Source organism: Asterias rubens, chromosome 10 (genome assembly GCF_902459465.1).
Source record: "Asterias rubens chromosome 10, eAstRub1.3, whole genome shotgun sequence".
Lineage (NCBI taxonomy): Eukaryota > Metazoa > Echinodermata > Asteroidea > Forcipulatida > Asteriidae > Asterias > Asterias rubens.
In genome coordinates, this window is record NC_047071.1 from 17,817,367 (window position 1) to 17,838,160 (window position 20,794).

The window sequence follows — 20,794 nt, forward strand, 5'->3', positions numbered from 1 at the left end:
GCCAGGGAGCTGGGGGTTGACGATACCAATTGCAGGGGTATTACGTTCACTTTAGTTCATTTGGTATCTCGAGTACTAAGGATCTTCTTTCAGATGATCCGTGCCTCGAACAACCTCGCTCGACTTAGTATCAAGGTAAAATGGTCTGGCTACCTTTTGTCCAACTGGTAATCATTATTACTATAACGTATAGGAATTTGACATGGGGAATCAAACAAAATGGTTGCACAATAAAGGTTTATACAGTTGCTAAATGTTTAAGTTGTGAAAGTTAGAACTGTTATCAATGTGTTTTAACTATGTTTTAGTTTAAGAAAGCGCAATATTTTATTTCACTACGCAGACCTAATCATGCATTATTAGTTTTGTAAAAGACATTGAACAAAATCTGAAGAAACCAAATATATGCTAATTCACTGAAGGCGTTCAACCGCACAATTGTTTATGTTACCTTACCTTGAATACATTATTATAAATAAGATCAGATTTACTCAATATAACTTTCTCGAAGATGACCTCATCAGACGGAAATATTTCCATTGACGATTGACACCAGTAGCAACAATGTACAAAACGTCCAAACTAAATTAAGTTTATAGTTGATTTATGTTTCTGCTGATCAAAATATATGGTACCATGTCTAAAAGGAAATTAAGAGTTACCCTTATTTCTCAAGGGCGACATTGGTTCCCTTAATTAAATTTGCATGAGATCAGAAGTGAAAATTACCGTTGGTCGTATGTTCTAATTATTATATATTCGCCTAATGAGGTCCATAAGACCTGGGTGAATGATGCCTTTTTGCTCTATAATTTAGTTGTACAGTGTTGTGAACTCGGGTAATACCTGTGTGTGATGACTTCAGGACCTCTTGCCTTGGTCCGTAATTATCTTAATTTTTTTTTAGATTCGGCCTGTCTAATTTATGGGGTGAAACTTCATTGGGCTTATGAGCTGGATACATGGGCTGTGCCCTAGTTGGTGGCTTCGGCCGCGGCTAGGGCCCACTTTCATGGAGTGTTTAAGCAGAGAATTATGCTTAGCGACTTTCTGCTAAGCAAAGATAAGTAGGATGCCTGTCACAGATTGTACATATGGAATGGTGCTTCACCTTATTCTGATAAGTGTTGTATGCTGAGCTGAACATGTCTGGGTGTAACCAAAGCCATCAATTGGAACATATTGTATGTCGCTGTATAGACCATGATTGTGAACCTTGTTTACAATAAGTGTGACCTCGTACATTCTTTCAGTATTCTGGCAGGCAAGATACTACACTGGTCCTATGGGAAAAGTTGACATTTTGTGTCATCCACATGAAACCAAGGGTTATGAAAGTAAAAGCTGGTCAAGTTTTGAGATGTGTCCCCTTTCATCATTTCAAAAGAATTAGACAGTGCAATCTTTATAAAATGTAAGACTTCATGTTTTCTTCTATTGAGCTGTGTACAAATCGTGCCTGCAGGAAGTCCAGGCTCTGTGGCTCTTTTGTAAACATGTGATGTCACAGATGTCACATCGTCTATAGGACTCCAATATTGATGTTTCCATAAGCCTGTACCCAATCATAACTATACCTTAATATTTGGAATACGGGGTGGTCTGTGTGTGTCCTCTTCGAGCATGGAACACTGCCAAGAAGTCAGAACTTAAAGTGACTCAATGCTGACCCTCAGTCAATTCCAGTTGGACCTCCTAGGAAATCCCAGCCATCTTTCTCACAACCCTTATCTTTCTGGACATTTTCTGCCATTGAAAGCCGTTTAATCATAACTAATACGACTGATCAACACGCCAACAGCGGTCAATGTTTTAAAGGCACTGGACATTCAAAATAATTGTTAGCATAAAACCTTACTTGGAAACGAGCAATGGGGAGCTGTTGATAGTATGAAACATTGTGAGGAACGGCTCCCTCTGAAATAACGTAGTTTTTGAGAAAGAGGTAATTACTAAATCAAATTTTAAAAGACTTCAGGCTTGAAGCCTTTTAGGCATCTAAGAGCACACACATTTTTACATGGGTGTTTTATTTATTCTTCTCTTGCATACCTGGATGACCAATATTGATTACAAAATTTCACAGATTGGTTATTTATGCATTATTTTGGAATACACCATGAGAGCACTTGTCTTTGACAATTACCAAACTTGTCGAGTGCCTTTAAGGACCCTGGTGAAACGGGGCCCTGGAGAACTGTAGAATCTTTTTGACCTGCTCAGATCGAGTTATCTCTTGCCTAGATTTAAGATTTGAAGATTCCACGTTGACTGAGTCAGCCGTTGAGGGGATCAAGAGTACCGGTAAAGTGGCGTGAACCGAGACCGGGATCATTGCACTTCACGCCCCGGTAGAAAAGGGAACTGCACCGGCGCGTTCGGGCCCGGTTGAACCCCGTTGAAGGAAATGACTTCGCCTGTTTCCCCACTCCCATGCGAGTCACACCAATCAATGCAAGGGGCCAATTTCAAAAAGTATGGGTTAACTTTTATACTGGGTTTCTTTGATTACAACCACCAGCATCACAACCTATCTTATGCAATGAGGCCTACAAGTCTGTGACGTCTTCCTTCATTTCTTGCTGATAAGTTCGCTCTGTGTTTATTTCTTACGCTGAAGTGTGCACTTCTTGTCATTGTCAAAGACCAGTATCCTCACTTCACAAACGTGTAGAAATTTCGGCTCGTTTGGTTATCGAAGTTGCAAGAAAATAATGAAAATGGGTGTAGGCTACGTGAGTGTAATTATTAAACCACACTAGCACTGTACTGTTTTGATATCGTGGTACACAGTACGAAAATGATTTGCAATAAACAGTACGTGGTCATGCAACTAAATGTCACATCTTAACAATTCCATAAATGATAATCTTTAATTGGAGGAAGAAATTACCGGATGACGGATTGGGACGGCCTTGAGTTCATTCCGTAGCGGTTTATGGAATAGTGCCATGAAGAATTTCAACTGCGTTGCCGTATGGTTGGGGTACCTTGATAGCTATTTGGTGAGAGGCCTACTTATCTTCACATCATCTTCGGTTATTTGTTAAGGACTTTACAAGATGGCACGGGGACTGAGAAGGGAGGAAGGGTTGAGGCTCCCTGGTGTGCATTTCAGGGAACATTTTGAAGACGGTTTTCGGTATCTTTGACAAGTGCATGGAAACCGTTTAAAGGGACAGGGATCCTTGTCATTTGATTGGTGGAGCACGCGCCACATGTGACTTCCTTTGGATACATAACACAAATTGGAACACGACCGTGGGTCCATGTTCAGAGCGCTGCTTAACGGTAAGCAAGTTTTTGTGCTTGCTGTAGCAGAAAAAGTTGCTAAGGTGAAAACGTATTTCACAGCTTAGCAAGAAAAGTAGGCGGCCTTCTTTCGCGTTCCCCATGGATTTGTATTGTAACTACGTCATTCATTTTCGTGCAGTAAGCGCCGGAAGGTTAGCATGCTGTTTGTTGTGCTTGTATATACGGTTAAAAGAGCTTTGAAATGGAAATCGCACAGTATAAGCACAAAATCGGCCGCTAAGCAGCTCTATGAAATTTGGCCCAAGTCCACTTCCAGCCTCGGTTTGGGGCACGTAGATTTACATGCAGGAAAACAAGATTGATTTATTGTCTTGATAATGGTATTGTGTTTGTTTGTTTGTTTGTTTTTCAGCTGTGCTTCATGCATACTCTTATTCAAGATACAGACTATGACGTTCAGAATATTCATCATTATTTTAGTTTCCGTGGCTGTGACGTCATCAGAGTCGTTAATCAGTGAAACCAGGTTACGTGAGGTAGGCGTTGATTTCTTTACACTTAATAGTTGGTTGAAAATACTTATTGTTACGGAGCTTTGGGGTGCCCTACCCCATTACCATTTACCAAAATAACTGGATTATTTACCCACGGAGGAACGCCTTTCTCAATAATTTACCAAGCCGAGCTGACCGACTAACTGAAACTATATGTCGACCAGCGTGAAACCCGTAAATAGCGGCATGAAGTCCGTAAATGGCCATCGTGTAAAATGGCTTAACATACACTTTAGGTTGAGTTCGGTCGATATTGGCCAAACGTTAAAAAAAAAGGCGACTGCGCATTTGATGATGCGTATAAGATTTACACCCAGTGAACTTGAAACTTCTTTTAAAATCCCCCATTTGAGTCTTGCTGTTGACCTACAATTTGTAATATCCCAGTGAGGAGATTGTTTGGCAGATACAGAGACCTATCAGTCATGTCGAGGGTTTCAACTGTTGACTCATATTATTTAGACACACTGATTGATTCTTACATTACGTAAGGTATGGTCTGTATCCCAATAATTGGTTAATGTCCTGTCACTGGAATTTTTTCTTTAACTTTGGCGGTGCTGTAAATGGACCCCGTCGACAACGTCGTTATTTTGTAAAACTTCCCACAAATTGAACATTTAATTGAACTATAGAATAATGCAGTGCAACACATAGGCCCACTCATAAGCACAAAAACACAAATTTGCACAGTTTGGTTGAACACCAAGACGGCAATTAATTGTCGTCGGTTCTTGTCCATCTCTTCAACTGCCCTTTAAAGGAACACGTTGCCTTGGATCGGTCGAGTTGGTCTTTGAAAAGCGTTTGAAACCGTTTGTTGTGAAATGCATATTAATTTAAAAACAGAATATAATGATCCACACAAACATGCCTCGGAATTTCACGGTTTTCCCTTTTTGTCAGCGAAGAAACACTGTCGGCCATATTTGTGTAATTGTATTCTACTTTCTAACCGTATGCATTTCATAACAAACGGTTACAAACGCTTTTTATAGACCAAATCGTCCGATCCAAGGCAACGTGTTCCTTTAATATGTCTAGCCCCGGAGATGGAAGAATTTCCACCTGAGTCAATTGTCTTGTGTACATTATGACCCGTGCGTAGTTCCTTGACCCTTTAGTAAACGGGTAATTAAAAAAGAAGAAAAAGCACTCTGGAAATTAAGCATAACTTGTTTGATATCGTCACGCTGGTTTTGTTAGAACACGCGTGCGTGTCTAACCGTCCAAACATGAAGTGAAGGATTGCGTGTGACGTCATGGACGAGTTCCCCAAGCCCACCCCCCCCCCTCCCCAATCCTCCTGTCCACAGTCCGCACTTCAGCGGATGAAAAGTTTTCCCTGTAAAAATCTGGCTTATGTCATGAAATATTGCTAATGCGAAGTGACGGGTTGGTGTATGAGTCACCAAGTAGATAGATGGGGCCCCTTACCCCTACGAGATAGTGAATGGTGAAGTGGCTTGAGTTGGACTTCCCCCTTCCTCGCCTGTATGATATTACTTTGGTAAATCTGTTTGGTTTAGTTGCGATTATTCAGCCCTCAAGTGGGTTCGGGGATGAGAAGAGGTGTTTGTTGAAGACAACACTACCAACCCCCTGCATATGACGTCATATGCTCAAATAGCGCCCTCACTTAGGCAGAAGGACGCAGATCATTGAACAATAACACCTAAAAAGCATTTGTGCCGTCACAAACTTTGAAATGGAAGAAAAACCTTCAAATTACCAAAAATTATCTCAAATTTTTAAGAAACCCAATGCCTTGAGTTAGGCAGTTTTGCCACGAAGGGCCGAACTGTTCCGTCGTGCAAAAGACCCCACAACGGTCCATGCGTAAACGTGCAATCGAGGAACTCGCGTTGTTCCTATATTTTGTTTGTTCTTACTTGTTTGCAACAGCTTCCTTTGGTTTTGTACACACTTTCTATCTGGGGACCTTCACCTGTGGGAAGGGTATAGGTTAATACTTAATACCATTCATGGCCACCCTGTGAAAGCAGAAAGCTTCTCCCCAAATGCCTCCGAAGAGAAGTCCCCGATGCACCCTTGGTGTACGGTCAATTTGAGACCAAACTTCGACCGGAACTCAACAAAAATATTGTTGTCTCCAAAACGCTACAAAAGGGTGTCCTATTTTTCGTTCTTCCTCAGGGAATTGCTATAAAGAAATCAACGGGCATTGAGAGTACGAAACAAAAATCAGGGCCGGTAAAATTTGCTTGTCTAGAAAAGTTTTGCAGAGCTAAATGATGGTTCGACCGAACCTCGGACTGGGTACTTCGAGGTCAACCCAGTTGACCAATCTTGACCAGTTTAATTTTAGGCATGTGCCATTAGCCTATTGTCCTTGCTGTTTTGTTTTTCCTGTATTTTGTATCGTACTTTTAGTTATGCCGAATAAACAGTAGTAATACAGTAGTAATAATAACAGATACACAATTCTAAATTCCCGTTACTGCAAAAGTTTTCAATTGTGAAAGTGTTTTTTTCTTCTTTCAAATCATGACACAGTAATTTCCTGTGGCTACAGCAACTACAATACAAGTGTTGTTACTGACTCCGAAAGTAATGTTTGCCGTAGGCAATTTTGTTCTTCACATTAGAATCGGCATTTTCAAAAAATTTCCTGATGTGTTTTTTTTGTAAGGATTCCCTTTTTGAATCGCTTTAGAAAAAACAAAATTCCCCTATGAAAAGCACTACGACTGTGGCAATGTTGCAATACAGAACAAATTGCGTGTCGCAGACTATGACGTGAACCTACATTACACCCCTGCTGTTTGGTTAATAACTCCCCAATCAAAATCCACTCAATTCGTTTACAGCCGCAGGCATTTTCGCCAAATATTTACAACATCAAAAATATGGCCGGGGCTTTTTGAACAATATTATCTGAAATCACCGGGGAATTGGTGTAAAATTGCAAGGCGAACCTTGACTGCAATTAAAGGTATATCGTGGCCTTTATCGATGATCACATTATTGGGTTTTTAAAAGTGAATTTCCCTGCCCAAATTTGCAAATAACTAAAATTTGAATTCTATATAATTAGGTGGTCCGTTTTTATGAATGTTATGAAAAATGGTTTACGTTTTATCGGGGATTTTGTTAAAACATTCTTTGGCGTCTTATATTTCGATTGTAGTGTTCACAATAGATAACTTTGATTTGTCTACCAACAACTATTTCCTCAACTTTGAAAGTTCTAATGCTTCAGACGAATATGTTACCATGGAGTATTGTCGAGGTTAGTTATAAATATTTACACAATAAATAAACAAGTAAAACTATAATTACACAATAAGATAAGTGAGTTTTCAAACTCCCCTTTCTCTTATTTCTCTCTCGATATACCGACTTTGTACTTTGTCTTTAAACCCACATGCCGTTTTGCATTAATTTACTGTGAGTGAAAACATGTGCCCTTTTCCCTTTTATCTCCCTCCGTGGGGTAACACTTTTTGTTGCTAAGTGTCAGTTGAGCTTGAACCATGATTGAACTTGTGTTTTTGTAGCTTTTCTTTCTACAGGTGCAATCTTGGCACTTGTACTGATACGGTTAAGTTTGCCCCAGGGAAACTTAAAAGTTTTGCCCTTGTCCTTTTTTGTCAAAATCATGAGAAAAGAAAATTGTGCTTCCATTCTTTGTAACCGTAAACCAGAGGTTAGACTGCTGGACTTGCAATCACAAGGTTTGGGGTTCGAATCGTACCAAGCTAAACATTTTTACTTTTTTTTTTTTTATCCCGGGGATAATGGTTTATTTACAACATTAATTTCACAAAATCGTACATCAGATCGATTAAAGAAACATACAGTACTTAGTGAAAGCAAGACATATCGATTTAAAAGAGAATTAACACTTAGAACATTAATCTTGGAAAAGAACAGAATGGTAATCCCATTTATGATAGAAACTGGCCAACCTATTGTTACATGTGGAACTAAATTTTTCCATAATAATTTTTGAGTTCAGTTTTGAGTACTAAGAAGGATGGTCTGTTCTTAGACATTTTCAGTTAAACATCTTCACAAATAGGCCTAAAAACAAAAATTCTTTTTGTTAATTTACGTTGAGGTAAGCAATTTCACTCAAAAGAAATTCTCGTTTTGTAATTTTGCATTGATGTGAAAAAAAATTATTTAGTAGAAAACAAATTCAGTTTGTAACTTCGCATTGAGATAAACAATTTCTACACATAATATAAACACATTCCCTGAAGGTTCCACGTCGGTTCCGGCTCCATTATAACAACGGTTAACCTCCGGTACACCCGCTAATAATAGCGTCCCACTCGGGATTCGGGACCCACCTGTTCTTCCCAGGTTCCGCTTTATACAGTGATCCAGCTGTTCCGATGCTGATTTTTTTATCCTTAGCTCTCCCTCTTTCAAATTCGCAACTCGTGTCGTTACTCTGTCACTGTATAATTATTTTCATTAATACATTTTCAAAGTCAAGCCGCTATACAATCATTGACTTACCTTACCTGATACGTGTGTTTATCTGGTAACCTAATGCTTTTAAAGACACTGGACACGTCTCACTTGGTGTATCTCAATATATGCATAAAATAACAAATCTGTGAAAATTTGAATTCGATCGGTTGTCGGAGTTGGGAGATAACTACGTAAGAAAAAAACACAATTGTCACACGAAGTTGTGTGCTTTCAGATGCCCGATTTCGAGACCTCAAATTCTAAATCTGAGGTCTCGAAATCGAATTCGTGGAAAATTACTTCTTTCTCGAAAGCTACGTCACTTCAGAGGGAGCCGTTTCTCTCAATGTTTTATACTATCAACCTCTCCCCATTTTTCGTTACCAAGTGAGGTTTTATGCTGATATTATTTTGAGTAATTACCAATAGTGTCCACTGCCTTTAAGGCAAAGTATATATTTTGTTGTTTGAAACCGTTCGATTGTTTGAATAATTTAAAAATATAGATACAATAAAACTAAAATTATATATATATAAACTGTACAGAAAAACAGTATTAGAGAGTGAACGCTGAATATCCTATCAGTCTCTACTAATACAGAGTTCTCCAGGACAAACGATCATTGGCTACGTCACGAAGCCGTAGAATGTCACGGTGGGTTTTGAGGGACAGCTGACGAGCATTGAGGTCTTTAAAATAAAACTAACCTATGAAAATTGCATATCTAAAGGTGTTCGATTTTTTTAAGATATCGCTGAAAATCCACACGGGAACAATAATCCGAAATTGATAACGTTTTTCAGATTCATATTCTGGGGCATACAAACTGCTATCTTTTTCCAGAACCACGTTTCGAAATGAGATAATTCTCAAAATGCTTTATACTATCGAGAGCTGCTGTACTTCTAAAACGTTGTGCCATTCATTTTAAGAGTGATTACCAAACATTATTTGAATGTGAGCACGTTTTTCTTCGTGAATTGTGTATACAATGTCACTATGTGGACATCAATATTTGATTTAATTGGATTGAATTTAACTAAATCTGGGACTGTCTCCAAAAGTGCCAGTAGATAATAAAGGTCTCATCACGTCACGTTTGAAGTCTTGTTACGGACAGTTCCGGATATGTTCCCAATAGTTGTTTTGCCAAATTAATGTGTCTTTTGGCAGCTATGTGACTTTCGGGGAAGTACTAGACATCTATTCAAACCCTCTTTTTTCAAGAAACCTTCTACATTCTTTGCAATCTAATTAAAAGTAGATCGTCCTGATTAAGAGAAAACATCTTTATGTTGTTAATAAGTGTAGTGTCTCTAATTCAGTACATCCAGCTATATTATATAGTCATCATTATTAATTAAATATTTAGAGTAATTTAATTAAATATTCACGCGTCAAACATTCTCTTGATGGTGTGATTGTTACAGCATATTCATTGGGACATTTTCAACATTTAATTTGTGAACCTTTTCGAAAGCAAGGCTTCTGGCTAGAGCTCCTGCTTGTATGATTCGGCATCCCGTAAAGCACCGTACAAAAAGCACGCGGTTCGAAAGAGCCGACATAGCCTGAAAGTGTCTTAAATCTCAAAGCGTAACTCGATGGCCCAAATGCAGACAGCTATACCCGGGCTTCGAACCTTCCAATCACAAGCTCTTATCTGAGCCCTTTGTGGTAGCCCAAATGCAGACAGACCCGGGCTTCGAACCTTCCATCACAAGCTTTTATCATAGTCCTTTGTGGTAGCCCAAATGCAGATAGCTACCCGGGCTTCGAGACTCTCCACTCCACAAGCTAAGCCACATGCCCAAATGCAGATCCCTACCCAGGCTGATATTGTCTTGGGGGATTACGATGTTAAGATGAATCACAAACTTCATGCACTTCCGGGCAATCATTTTCCTCTGAAATGGGTCATCCTAGGACCCGAAGTCTGAGTTCAAGTTATGTCAGCCTTTCCTCAGGACTCTGGGCCGGCTACGAATTTCTCGTCTGTGTTTCATGGACTTGGCATACGGTCAAATTTGAAGAAGATGTATAATAAGGAAGGTATAGTCAGGCATGCTACGTTTGAGCTGTCACAGTGTGATGTTGGGACTAATAATGGCAATTTTAAAAACAATCAATCTTGTCATGCTTTTACCTGTGTGCACCCTGGTTCGAATCCAACCTCCAATCTCGGACGGAGCATAGTTGGGTTTCATATTCTTACCTGATTGCGTGCGCTCCTCCCCAACTTTAACAAGTTGCATAAAACCATTAATAGATGCAAAATTTGCATCGAGAAGAAGATAATTAATTTCATTCCGGTTTGACCCTTACGTGTGTTACTGTATATTCAGTACTTTTCCGAGTTTTGTGGGGGGAAAATGTATATTGCGAAGGTCGTGGGTTCGAATCCCACTCGAGTAATATGCCTGTGATTTTTTTTCACAGAACTCGGGAAAGTACTGGGAATACAGTCCTAACATACATCGGTGAAAAGGAAAAATCGAAATTAATACAAAACATTTTCTAAGGTGCTATGAAAAGGCTGATGTGTTGGTCCCAACACCATCCACTGAAATCCTCGTCCCCAGGAAACCTGTGTCATATAATAAATCGATCCCACCGGGGGTGAGATAGATTGAACGGCCTCACCTGTCCCGTTACGGACAACGTGTCGGGGGCTGTCATCGACACCTAAAGGTGCCGGAATGCCATATCCTAAAAGTTTGCACTTCAACACGGAAGCTAGAGCGGACATTAAACGACAATTGTCTTGAGACGTGGCCTGATTTAGATCTTAGGACACCGTGATCAAAACCAGGCTGCGAGTTGCAAGACGAAGGGCCCACCTTAATAAAGCCTGCGCATTCAAACTTGCTAAGCACAACAAATATGTTTTGCTTAGCATAAATATCTTCATGTTGAACACCATACAGTTACCATTACAGCGACTGGTACCACATTCAGACATTTCTTACTTAGAAAAGCAGCAGAGTTTTCTGCTTATAACAGCTTTTGAAATTGAGGCCTGGTTTGATGTTGTATCGGGATCGAATTGCTTTTTTACTATACGTCCAATCTGTGCCAAAAATGAAAGTGTGTCTATAGGTCACATCATTGAAAAAAAAATCGTACAAATGAACTTCTGATTCGTAGGTACGAATTTCTCATTCGCAAGTAATTTTTGAATGTACTGAATAGTTTTTCAATGAATAACGCAGGGCCGTACGTGTGGTAATCCGCACGTGCGGTTATCAATTCGTAATCCGAAAGTTTACAAACATGAAAGTGCCGTCTGGCTGAACGGGGGGGGGGGGGTCATACCCACTTTGCCCCCTATTAAACCCTCTCCCGTTGGACAAAAATTGTTTCAAAGGTTCTCACCCTTTCACTAGTAACATATTATCCCCAAAGCTTGTTTTCTCATTTCCTAAAACAATTCGTCCAGCGGGACGAGTTAACCTCAAACTTAATGGAAAAGTGACAGTAAACTTGGCAAAGGAATACCTTTTTTTAAAACTGCACTGTTTGCAATTTACGTGTAATTCAAAACGGCCGACTTTTTATTTACATTTTTTGTTTTGACGAGGCAAGCCATATGTTTCGTTTTAGATGATTGTTATTGCACTAGAGTCTTAGCAAAGAAGGGGCAGCCTTGCATAGCACAGCGTCCCGCCCCGAACTTACCGCTAGTCGACACACTTCACATGCCACAGAATGAATAGTAGTTAAAATAACGGCAATTTTGCACGTAATCCGCAGATAATATGCATCTATTCCTGCGGAAAATACTCGAACAATGTTTCGAATGTTGGCGACGGACAGGTGAAACGATGAGTCTCCATCATCACATCCGGGAAATTTAAACTGTTTGATCTGTAAATATTATCTGTGCGTCATATAGGAATGGTGAAATGGCTTGGAAATTGTTCGACTGGAAGTTGCTTTGAGTAAGGAAGAGCACATACATTTGAGTGCTTGGATACTGTCCAGTTTTAAAATAGTTTGTTTGTAAAACTTCGCAGGCCGGAGAAAACGGCGGCAGTACTCTGCAAATAGGCACCCATTCAAACCCATCACCCAAGGAGACCAAAAGAGGCCACTAAGAGTCAAAAACAAAGCACCTTTTCAAGGCTTCTGCGATAAAATCTGTAGTATTCGTTATAAAGTTCTGTTTTTATAAATATTCTGGCTTATAAATGTTTTTATGGTTTAGTTCGAGTTTACCTGAGTCAACTTATCATTAAGAATCCATCATCTCGCTCTAATGATGACACTACCCCTGGCTACCCTTTTCGCCGTACCAAAAGTTACCCTTTGTGGATCGCGCTTTTGTTAATGCTGCCCCTAACCTCAGGAATACCCTTCCAATTAACATTAAGAGAAATTAGCAGCATAATATTCACATCTGACTATGCCTCTCCCCCCCCCCCCCCCCTTCGTCCGTGCTAGGCCCCTTATCTCCACATGGTCACAGATACCCATCACCAATATTGGGGCGCCCCCATCAAACCCCCAGTCTCACTCATTCACTATAGTTTCCCCAGTAGGCTACCCTTGTGATTAGTCATAACTAAGCCTAAGTTCAACGTGCATCTTGACACCCTTTTCCAGAAAACAAATTAATTTTGTTTTTTGTTTTTTGTTTGTTTAAATTTATTTCCACATATCACGACTTGACAGTCTGTCAATAACAAATTTTGATAGCCAACAAATTAATGGTGAAATGGAAAAAGCCAAGGCAAAGTCCATTTAGTTAATACGTTTTAACTGCATGTCTTCATTGAGTCCCCCCCCCCCCCCCCTCCACATGTGGATTGGGTTTGCAGTCCCTATACCTGAAGGTGCGTAGGTTTTCTCCACTTGGGGTTTCCCTCCCACATCCATGAAGCATATGTATCTTCAATATCTTTTCTGCAATATTCATTATTTAGCCAAAGGTTGGTAAGCCTTTTTAGGGGCATACAATATGCCCGATACTTCATGGAGGCAACGAAGGCGATTGCCTCCATACCTCCTGGTCATTGTCTTGGTGCCCTTGAAATGCTCCAGTAGAAATTGGTAATTTCCTCATAGGGTTCCCTTTACCAATACAGGAGAAGATGCCGTGGTGCCCTTGCCCTTTCAAAACGAAGCATACAGGCCACAGGGCACCTTTGATGGGTCCTTAAAGTTTCATTACCGTACCAGAAAGATATTGAAAAAAATGTCAGGCGGATGTTAAACATAATTGTGTTTGTCAATGGAAATTCTGTAAAATAATTTTGGGAATATTCAACAAGATTTATTTTAGGGAAACACCTTGTATGTATATTTCTCCTAATTACATTTCTCCTAATTTCTCCTAATTACAGGCATATCGTTAAACGAACCTTAAAATTTGAGATATAGAAATGTCCTTAAAGAGAAAGTATACGTTTGGAAATCACTCTTAAAATGAATGGCAATAACACAAGTTTTGGTTGTAGAACCCTACAGCTAGTAGCTATTGATGGCATAAAGCATTTTGAGCGAAGTAATGTGGTTGTGCAAAAACTGACAAAGAGATATCAGTTTTTTATGCCCACAAATTTACTGCAACAACGCTCCTTATATTGGGTAGTCATATTTAGGGATTTTTTTTTTCCTGCGAGGACATTATATTCGCTCCGGGTTTTCGCTGATATCTCAAAAACGCTATACGCACCCTTTAAAATGAAATTTTCCCAAGTTAGTTTTGTTGATGAAGGCATGTATGTATAATTTATTTAGGATTAAAACAATTGCACGGTGACAAAAGAAAGAAGGTATACTTTGCCTTTAAGGTGATTTCATTTGAAGTTGATTAAACTGTAATAGGAAGAGAGTAAACACCAAGGTTAGTGTATATTGGCAATAATCAGTCGGGCGAGATCCCAACTCACTGCCGGAAACAAAGATTGATGGATATTGAAATTCATTCTGAAATATTGTTCATTATAGACGTATATTTTTCAAGCCTCAATACATGGAATTAAATTATTGTTCATTTAATTTCATTTTTGGTCGCGTTTTTGAGATATCGCCGAAAATCCGGAGCGAATATTCCCACGCAGGAAGACTAATCCCTATTAAGAATACACACTCTTCTCGGATTCAAATTGTGGGGTATTCAAACTGGTTTCTTTTTACGTAACCACATTACTCCGAACGCTGCTGAGGCTTCCAACCAAAAGTGTGCATTGGTACACATTATTAAATTTGCCCAGAACAACTGTTCACATAATTTGAAAACAAATTCGTCTTGTCAGGCACTTTGTACATCCTTTCCTTTCCTCTAGGGTTTTGGCATGGTCCAAAAAGGATATCATCGAAAAAATGTGCTGACCAGGACGTAGTTCAAGGATTCGGGTACTTTTTCAAAATGTCCACAGATTTACATTAAACTTTCAGGGTTTGAAGATAATGATAGTGGAAAAGTTCCCTTCAAATATTACTAACTGAGGTTGTGTAGTTTTTGAGTAACAAGTCACAATAATTTTCGCCTCAGGAAGATGAAAATAATTTTAGCATGTAAAAACCCATTAACCAGTTATGATATTATACCAAAACCATAGCATAACTGGTTAAAACGTTTTTACATGCTAAAACTGAGACGAAAATTATCTGTTTTACTTATTTCTCAAAAACTATAGCACCTCAGTAAGTAAAATTTCAAGGGACGCTTTCTACTATCATAATCTTCAAACTGTGTAAGTTTAATGTAAATCTGTGGACATTGTGTTTTGTGTTAGGAAAAAGTACATAGACCCTTTAAGACAATAATATTTTTTAATAATATGAGAATCTGACAGCATCCCTCACTGGCTTGCAGGTTGTATTTAATTGAAGGTTCTTATAAAATACTAAACATACGAAAACAAAAACATTTTTGCAAAAAAAAACTATAAGAGATAACCACTTTGTGAGATATGCAACTTGAGACATCCGTTCATGCTCATTCAGCTGTCGTGCATGTTCTCTATGGGTTCTCAGTCACCTTGTTTGGTATAAATAAGGATTTCCTTACTATTTGCAAAAACGCTGTGAATGAGTTACCAATTAAGAAGATCGACAATAGGCTTGACTAAACATTTCCCCTGGATTACATGTCAGACCTGTATTCTTCGTTTCTGAAAAGGCTAGGGCAACAAGGCCGCATTTTCTCCTCGTTAAAGGGCACCCATGAGGAAATTGTTAATTTACACTATAGCATTTCAAGGGCACCAAGGCAATCTACCAGGGGTCATTGAGGCAATCGCCTTCGTTGCCTCTTTGAAGTATCAGGCCTGACATTTTGCACAACAAGAAAAACATGTACAAGAGGCGTTTTTCTGTCCAATCCTCAAATTGCATCTGTCTAGTCCAAGGTTCCGCTAGTCTTTTTCACAGCCGTTTTTCTCGTCACTTATTCCGCAACGACATCTGTTTGCCCCTGCGGTTAATCCCCTTTCAGTCGACAACTGGTGGGTCCCTATTGGCCCGATGACAGATGGGCTCGGAGGCACGACCCAGATTCTCACATTCACATGGGAAACACTACTTCCTCGTCATATACTTGTGGACACCCTGGGCCCACTTGCATAGAGCTGCTTAGCACAACAATTAGCCAAGCACAACAAAATTAAGCTTCCCAGAACAAGGTTACCACCCAAAATACCATGTACCAACTTGTGAGTCACAAGTACAATTTGTGACCGGTGTCCTACTCATTTCTGCTAAGCACAACATTTGCAAGCAAAATTGTCTGCTTATTTGGCCCTGGCCACATATTTGAATATAGATCATGATGGACTCGAAAGAAGAAGACCGTTCAACCATGGTTCAAAATAACAGGCGTGTCTTGAAAACAGGATGATTACAGTAACTGTTCGTGCAATGAATAAGAACCACCTAGAAAACAACCCTATACACGCAATCTTTATAGTCTTGTTACAAGACGTTCTTGATGAGTAGGGCATGTGCGCGGCGCGGAGTGGACCCAGGGGATTGCGGTAGTTCAGTTATAATGAACAACAACGTATTGCGCCAAGACTAAACCTTTACACGCATGTTTACTTAGATGTTCACCAATGATATCTCATTGTCGCTTCCCATTGCTACGAATTGTGTCCACTTTATGCCCGAGGCCATTTCATAAATCCCTCATCAATCGTTGTGAATAATAAACAAGCCCCTAAGACACGTTTGACCATCAGGGACAACTGCTCACAGCTCACTGGTCTTACGGCCTTCATTCTACTTTATCGAACTTGGCAGTTGTAAAGAAACGGTAATCCCTCAGAAGTAGACGCGACCTTCGATATGAAAAAAATATGACATTTTTTAGGTTTCATTCAGCGATTGTCAAAAAAGGTCTTTGATTGTTAGAACTACAGGTGACTATAAGAGCCTCGTCGTGTGAGGCAACTTTTACAGGCAACATGGAGGCAACCAACTGTGCTGGACCACTTTGGCAGCTCATGGGTAACTTCCAAACGATTTCTAATACGATTTCCCCCCCAAAAAAAATGTGAACATTCAATTGTGAATGTCTTTTTTGTTTTGCCTGGAACCGGTTGCCTACTTGCCTCGTGTATCAGGGGCTATGCTTTCTCCAGAAGACGATCAGAGCATACTGATCGAAACGTCGAGTTGAAACCAACGGTTCTTTTCAGAACCACCCCAACTCGTGTTACCGCAAACCTTTCTATACAGGGGCTATATGCACAATACAAATACACGTTTTATTAATTTCTTAGGGGACTTTTTAGCGCCCTCACCGACGAGGTAGGTAAATAAAATTGTTCAAGTTTTTGAGGAATACAAAGTGATACCTCTTTTCATAACCACAGTACTTTGCAGTGAAAAGTTTCTAAAAATGTATTATACTATCCAATTAAGCTGATGTACTTCTTACGATGTAAGTTTGTATTGGCATTCATTTTCAGAGTCATTACCAAACGTATGTGTATATAGACCCTTCAACTTGGGATTCACAAAGCAACCATGAAAGCCAACAGGACACAATATTTATATTTGAATAATCACACATTTTCCTTCAGTGGTTAATAATAATAATATTAACAGTGTGATCAAAGGTGGAATTGGAAAACACATTCTCAAGTCGTAGTCACGTCCAAGTCACGTCCGTAGTCAGGATTCTGAAAACGAAGCAATCATTGTATTTAAATTGAGTTGCACCACGCACACCTGTTCGTAATTGGGGTCCCTTTGATGAACCCAGCATGGGCAGAGGTTCGCAGTTGGGGAGAAACAATTACCAGACCCGACACCTAAAGTGAATTTAACAACAAGGCCTCCCACCAAAAGGTTATGTCCATTCTGAAATTACTTTTTCGATATCATCGCAAGTACATCAACTTCTTGTTGATTTATACAATGTCTGATGTGTAGGATATGCTAATGAAAGGTGGCAGTTGCTGGCTTGTTGTGTAAATTAGATTTGTGAGATACCTACGAATTAGGCCTACCTGTCTAGGACAGTGCTTGAGCAGGCGGTTATTCTTCTGCATCTCAGCCACGAAAACGCCCCCACAATAATTAGCTATCACGCGCCCTGTAGCGGCTATTTGTAGCGGCTATCAAGACGACTAAAAAGCCACGATCAAAGACTTGGAACCAAGTCTAACACGCCTAGGAAGCAGGCATGATATTCCTTCTACTTAAGTCTGATTTCCGATTTGTTGTTACCCTTTGAATAGTCAGAACAACTGTGATTGAACTACGAAAGTATGTATAGTAAGCCAGCCCTTTTACTAAATACAATTTCCATACTTTTTTTCCAAGGACCGTGCCTAGGATAGCCAGCAGCCCGTCCCACAAAACTCCAGGTCGGAATAGACCCGGATTCTGGGGTTATGGGTCAGGCTTAACCAGAAGGGGTTACAAGTGGGATTTTAAACTCAAATTCTGCATCATCAGTCTGACCCGCCTTTCTTGGTCTCCTTGACACAGACTCCGGTGTCATGACTGACCCAGAAAAGGGTCAGCCCACTTGACCCGGATCAATGAGATTGTTTCCCTGACGTCACTATTGTTCTCTTTTTTAAAAGACACACTAAAAAGGAGTCAACCTATAGATTTTTGTCGTTATGACAGGTAAGCCAGTTTTTATATATTAAACGTGTTACGACGATCATCAACGAATGCCTATTTCGAAACTGCGGCTTCGGCTTAAGCTAAGTTCGCCATTTGAAGTCATGTACGTACGTTTCAAAAGCTAGAGCCTAAGCCAGGGCCGTAGTTTCGAAATGAACCCACGTCGATACACATGGTCGCAATTTTTCTTGTTAGCGCGTTCACCTTGGCATAATTCAATCAAAATTACAAAATTTTATTTTCTGACATGCTTATTGAAAGTTAGAAGAATCGAACAAAATCCTCAAAAACCTTCAAAATTGGTATGTTCCTTTAAGTACACGGATGTTTTTCCTTTCAGTTATTCCCTTACAATTTCAGTTGACTTGTACTTTTGTACAAAATGCTGCAGGGCAAAAGTGAATGGCATTCAGTGAAGAAAACAAACTTGCAAACAACAATTAGAACGCTTTCTGCTTACAAAAAGGCGGCAAGAGGGAAAACCGAGACCTGTTGTTCAAAAAGTGCTGTGTGCCACCAAAAAGCTTTGTATTGGGGGTTTTCGAGTTAGTTTCTCGTTTTTACATAATATGTTTACATTAAAGTCCTGTTTCCAAAACTTGCTCCGAAAAAGGGACATTATACAACCCAAAAGATTCATTACGTTGTTACCATAATACAATATAGGCTTACGTTCCTCATGTTATTGCGTAAATGCTCTTCTGTAAATCCATGAGATTTAAATATATCGTGGGATTATATATAATTGATAAATATACTCAGTGCTTACACCCACCAGATGGGAAAGTATCTCAAATTGAAAGTAAAATTTGCTGTTTTTTGTGGGTTTTTTTTTTCTAAATTGAAAATTGACATTCCCGCGTATACTGTTGCAACCCACCTACGCGTTTCACATGATGAAGCTTAAAGGCAGTGGACACTATTGGTAATTGTCAAAGACTAGCCTTCACAGTTGGTGTATCTCAATATAAGCATAAAATAGAAAACCTGTGAAAATTTGAGCTCAATTTGGTCGTCAAAGTTGCGAGATAATAATGAAAGAAAAAACACCCTTGTCATACCACGTTGTGTGCGTTTAGATGGTTGATTTCGAGACCTCAAGTTCTAAATCTAAGGTCTCGAAACGAAATCAAATTCGTGGAAAATTATTTCTTTCTCGAAAACTATGGAACTTCAGGGGGAGCCGTTTCCCACAATGTTTTATACCATCAACCTCTCCCCATTACTCATCACCAAGAAAGGTTTTATGCTAGCAATTATTTTGAGTAATTACCAATAGTGTCCACTCCCTTTAAGGGGTGCAACTAATAATACAAGGTTGCGATGGCCATGGCCTTGTTGTATTCCACATAGGTAATACTTTCCATGTTTCTCGAACAAAAAGGAAGATTTGGGTGGGTTTTTATTGAGTGGTTAAACGAGGTTTTTATTGTGAGGGTTGCCTTTGTGTTATTCATGAATTAGTTCAAGCATTTGGGGAATTTCAGTTTGAGATAAACTTTAGTTCTCTGTTTAATGAACCTTTGTAGACCTTTATTACATTTTCCACTAACCCATTGAATCGAATCGAAGGAGGAAATGAGTAAAGCGTGCCGAAATGAAAAGGGCTCAGTTCCATAGAGCTGCTTAAGCAGAAAACATTGCTTAACACATTTTAAACCACTTTCCGGGTCAGCATACGTTAAGAATTGACTTGGAATTCGGGTCGATTTTGACCCAGACGTTGATTATAGTGTGCTCATGTGATGTGCTCATGTGCCACACTTTCATTTTGGCTTAGCAAAAATGCAGGTGACCAGCCACACGCCACTCGATGCCATGATTAGCAACTGGTTCCCCGAGTCAGCTGCGCTAACTGCTAATCTGTATCTGTTCTGCAACGCTCCACGAACATGTCGGCCATCTTGTGAAACATTCGCAATAATGTTTCCGAATTGCACTTAGTTTGTTTGTGGGTCGTTGGTCGTGTCTGAAGACGATAGCAAAGCATGTATAAACCGTGCCTAGTAGTAGAATCTCTTCATGTAAACCCACCCCCTGCTTCTTACCAAGTCACACGATACGAATTGTAATTAGAGGGAATTATTCACACAGTCATCATTCAGCTGTACTTAGAAATCTCAAGGGGGTGGGGTTTAAAGGTGTCTTAACATTAATATTGAATTATGAATAGTTCATTTCAGTTCCGTACCTTAGTTTTGAATGAACACTTAAGCAATCTGTGAACATTTCATCAAAATAGGCGACAAAATTCCGGGTTATGATATCATTGACCCGGGTTCCAGGGGGTAAGACCCCCACCCCCTACCCTACCCCCCCCAAAAAAAAAAAGAAAATAACAAACAGCAAAGGTGTGATTTCGATATGGATCATGCGTCGATTTCACCCCTTCCTAGGGAATTTTTACACATTATTTCGGGTCACACAGAAATATATTAATATGCCCAAA

At 39.6% G+C, this 20,794-nt stretch overlaps 1 protein-coding gene across 1 annotated transcript in view; it reads left to right on the plus strand.

Moving 5' to 3' along the window:
- LOC117296104 (thrombospondin type-1 domain-containing protein 4-like) overlaps positions 1–20,794 on the plus strand; it is a 43,648-nt gene that overhangs the window by 10,338 nt on the left and 12,516 nt on the right. The window contains exon 2 of the mRNA XM_033778976.1: positions 3,668–3,791. Within this exon, the coding sequence (XP_033634867.1) occupies positions 3,668–3,791 (124 nt within the window). The remainder of the gene's footprint in view (positions 1–3,667; positions 3,792–20,794) is intronic.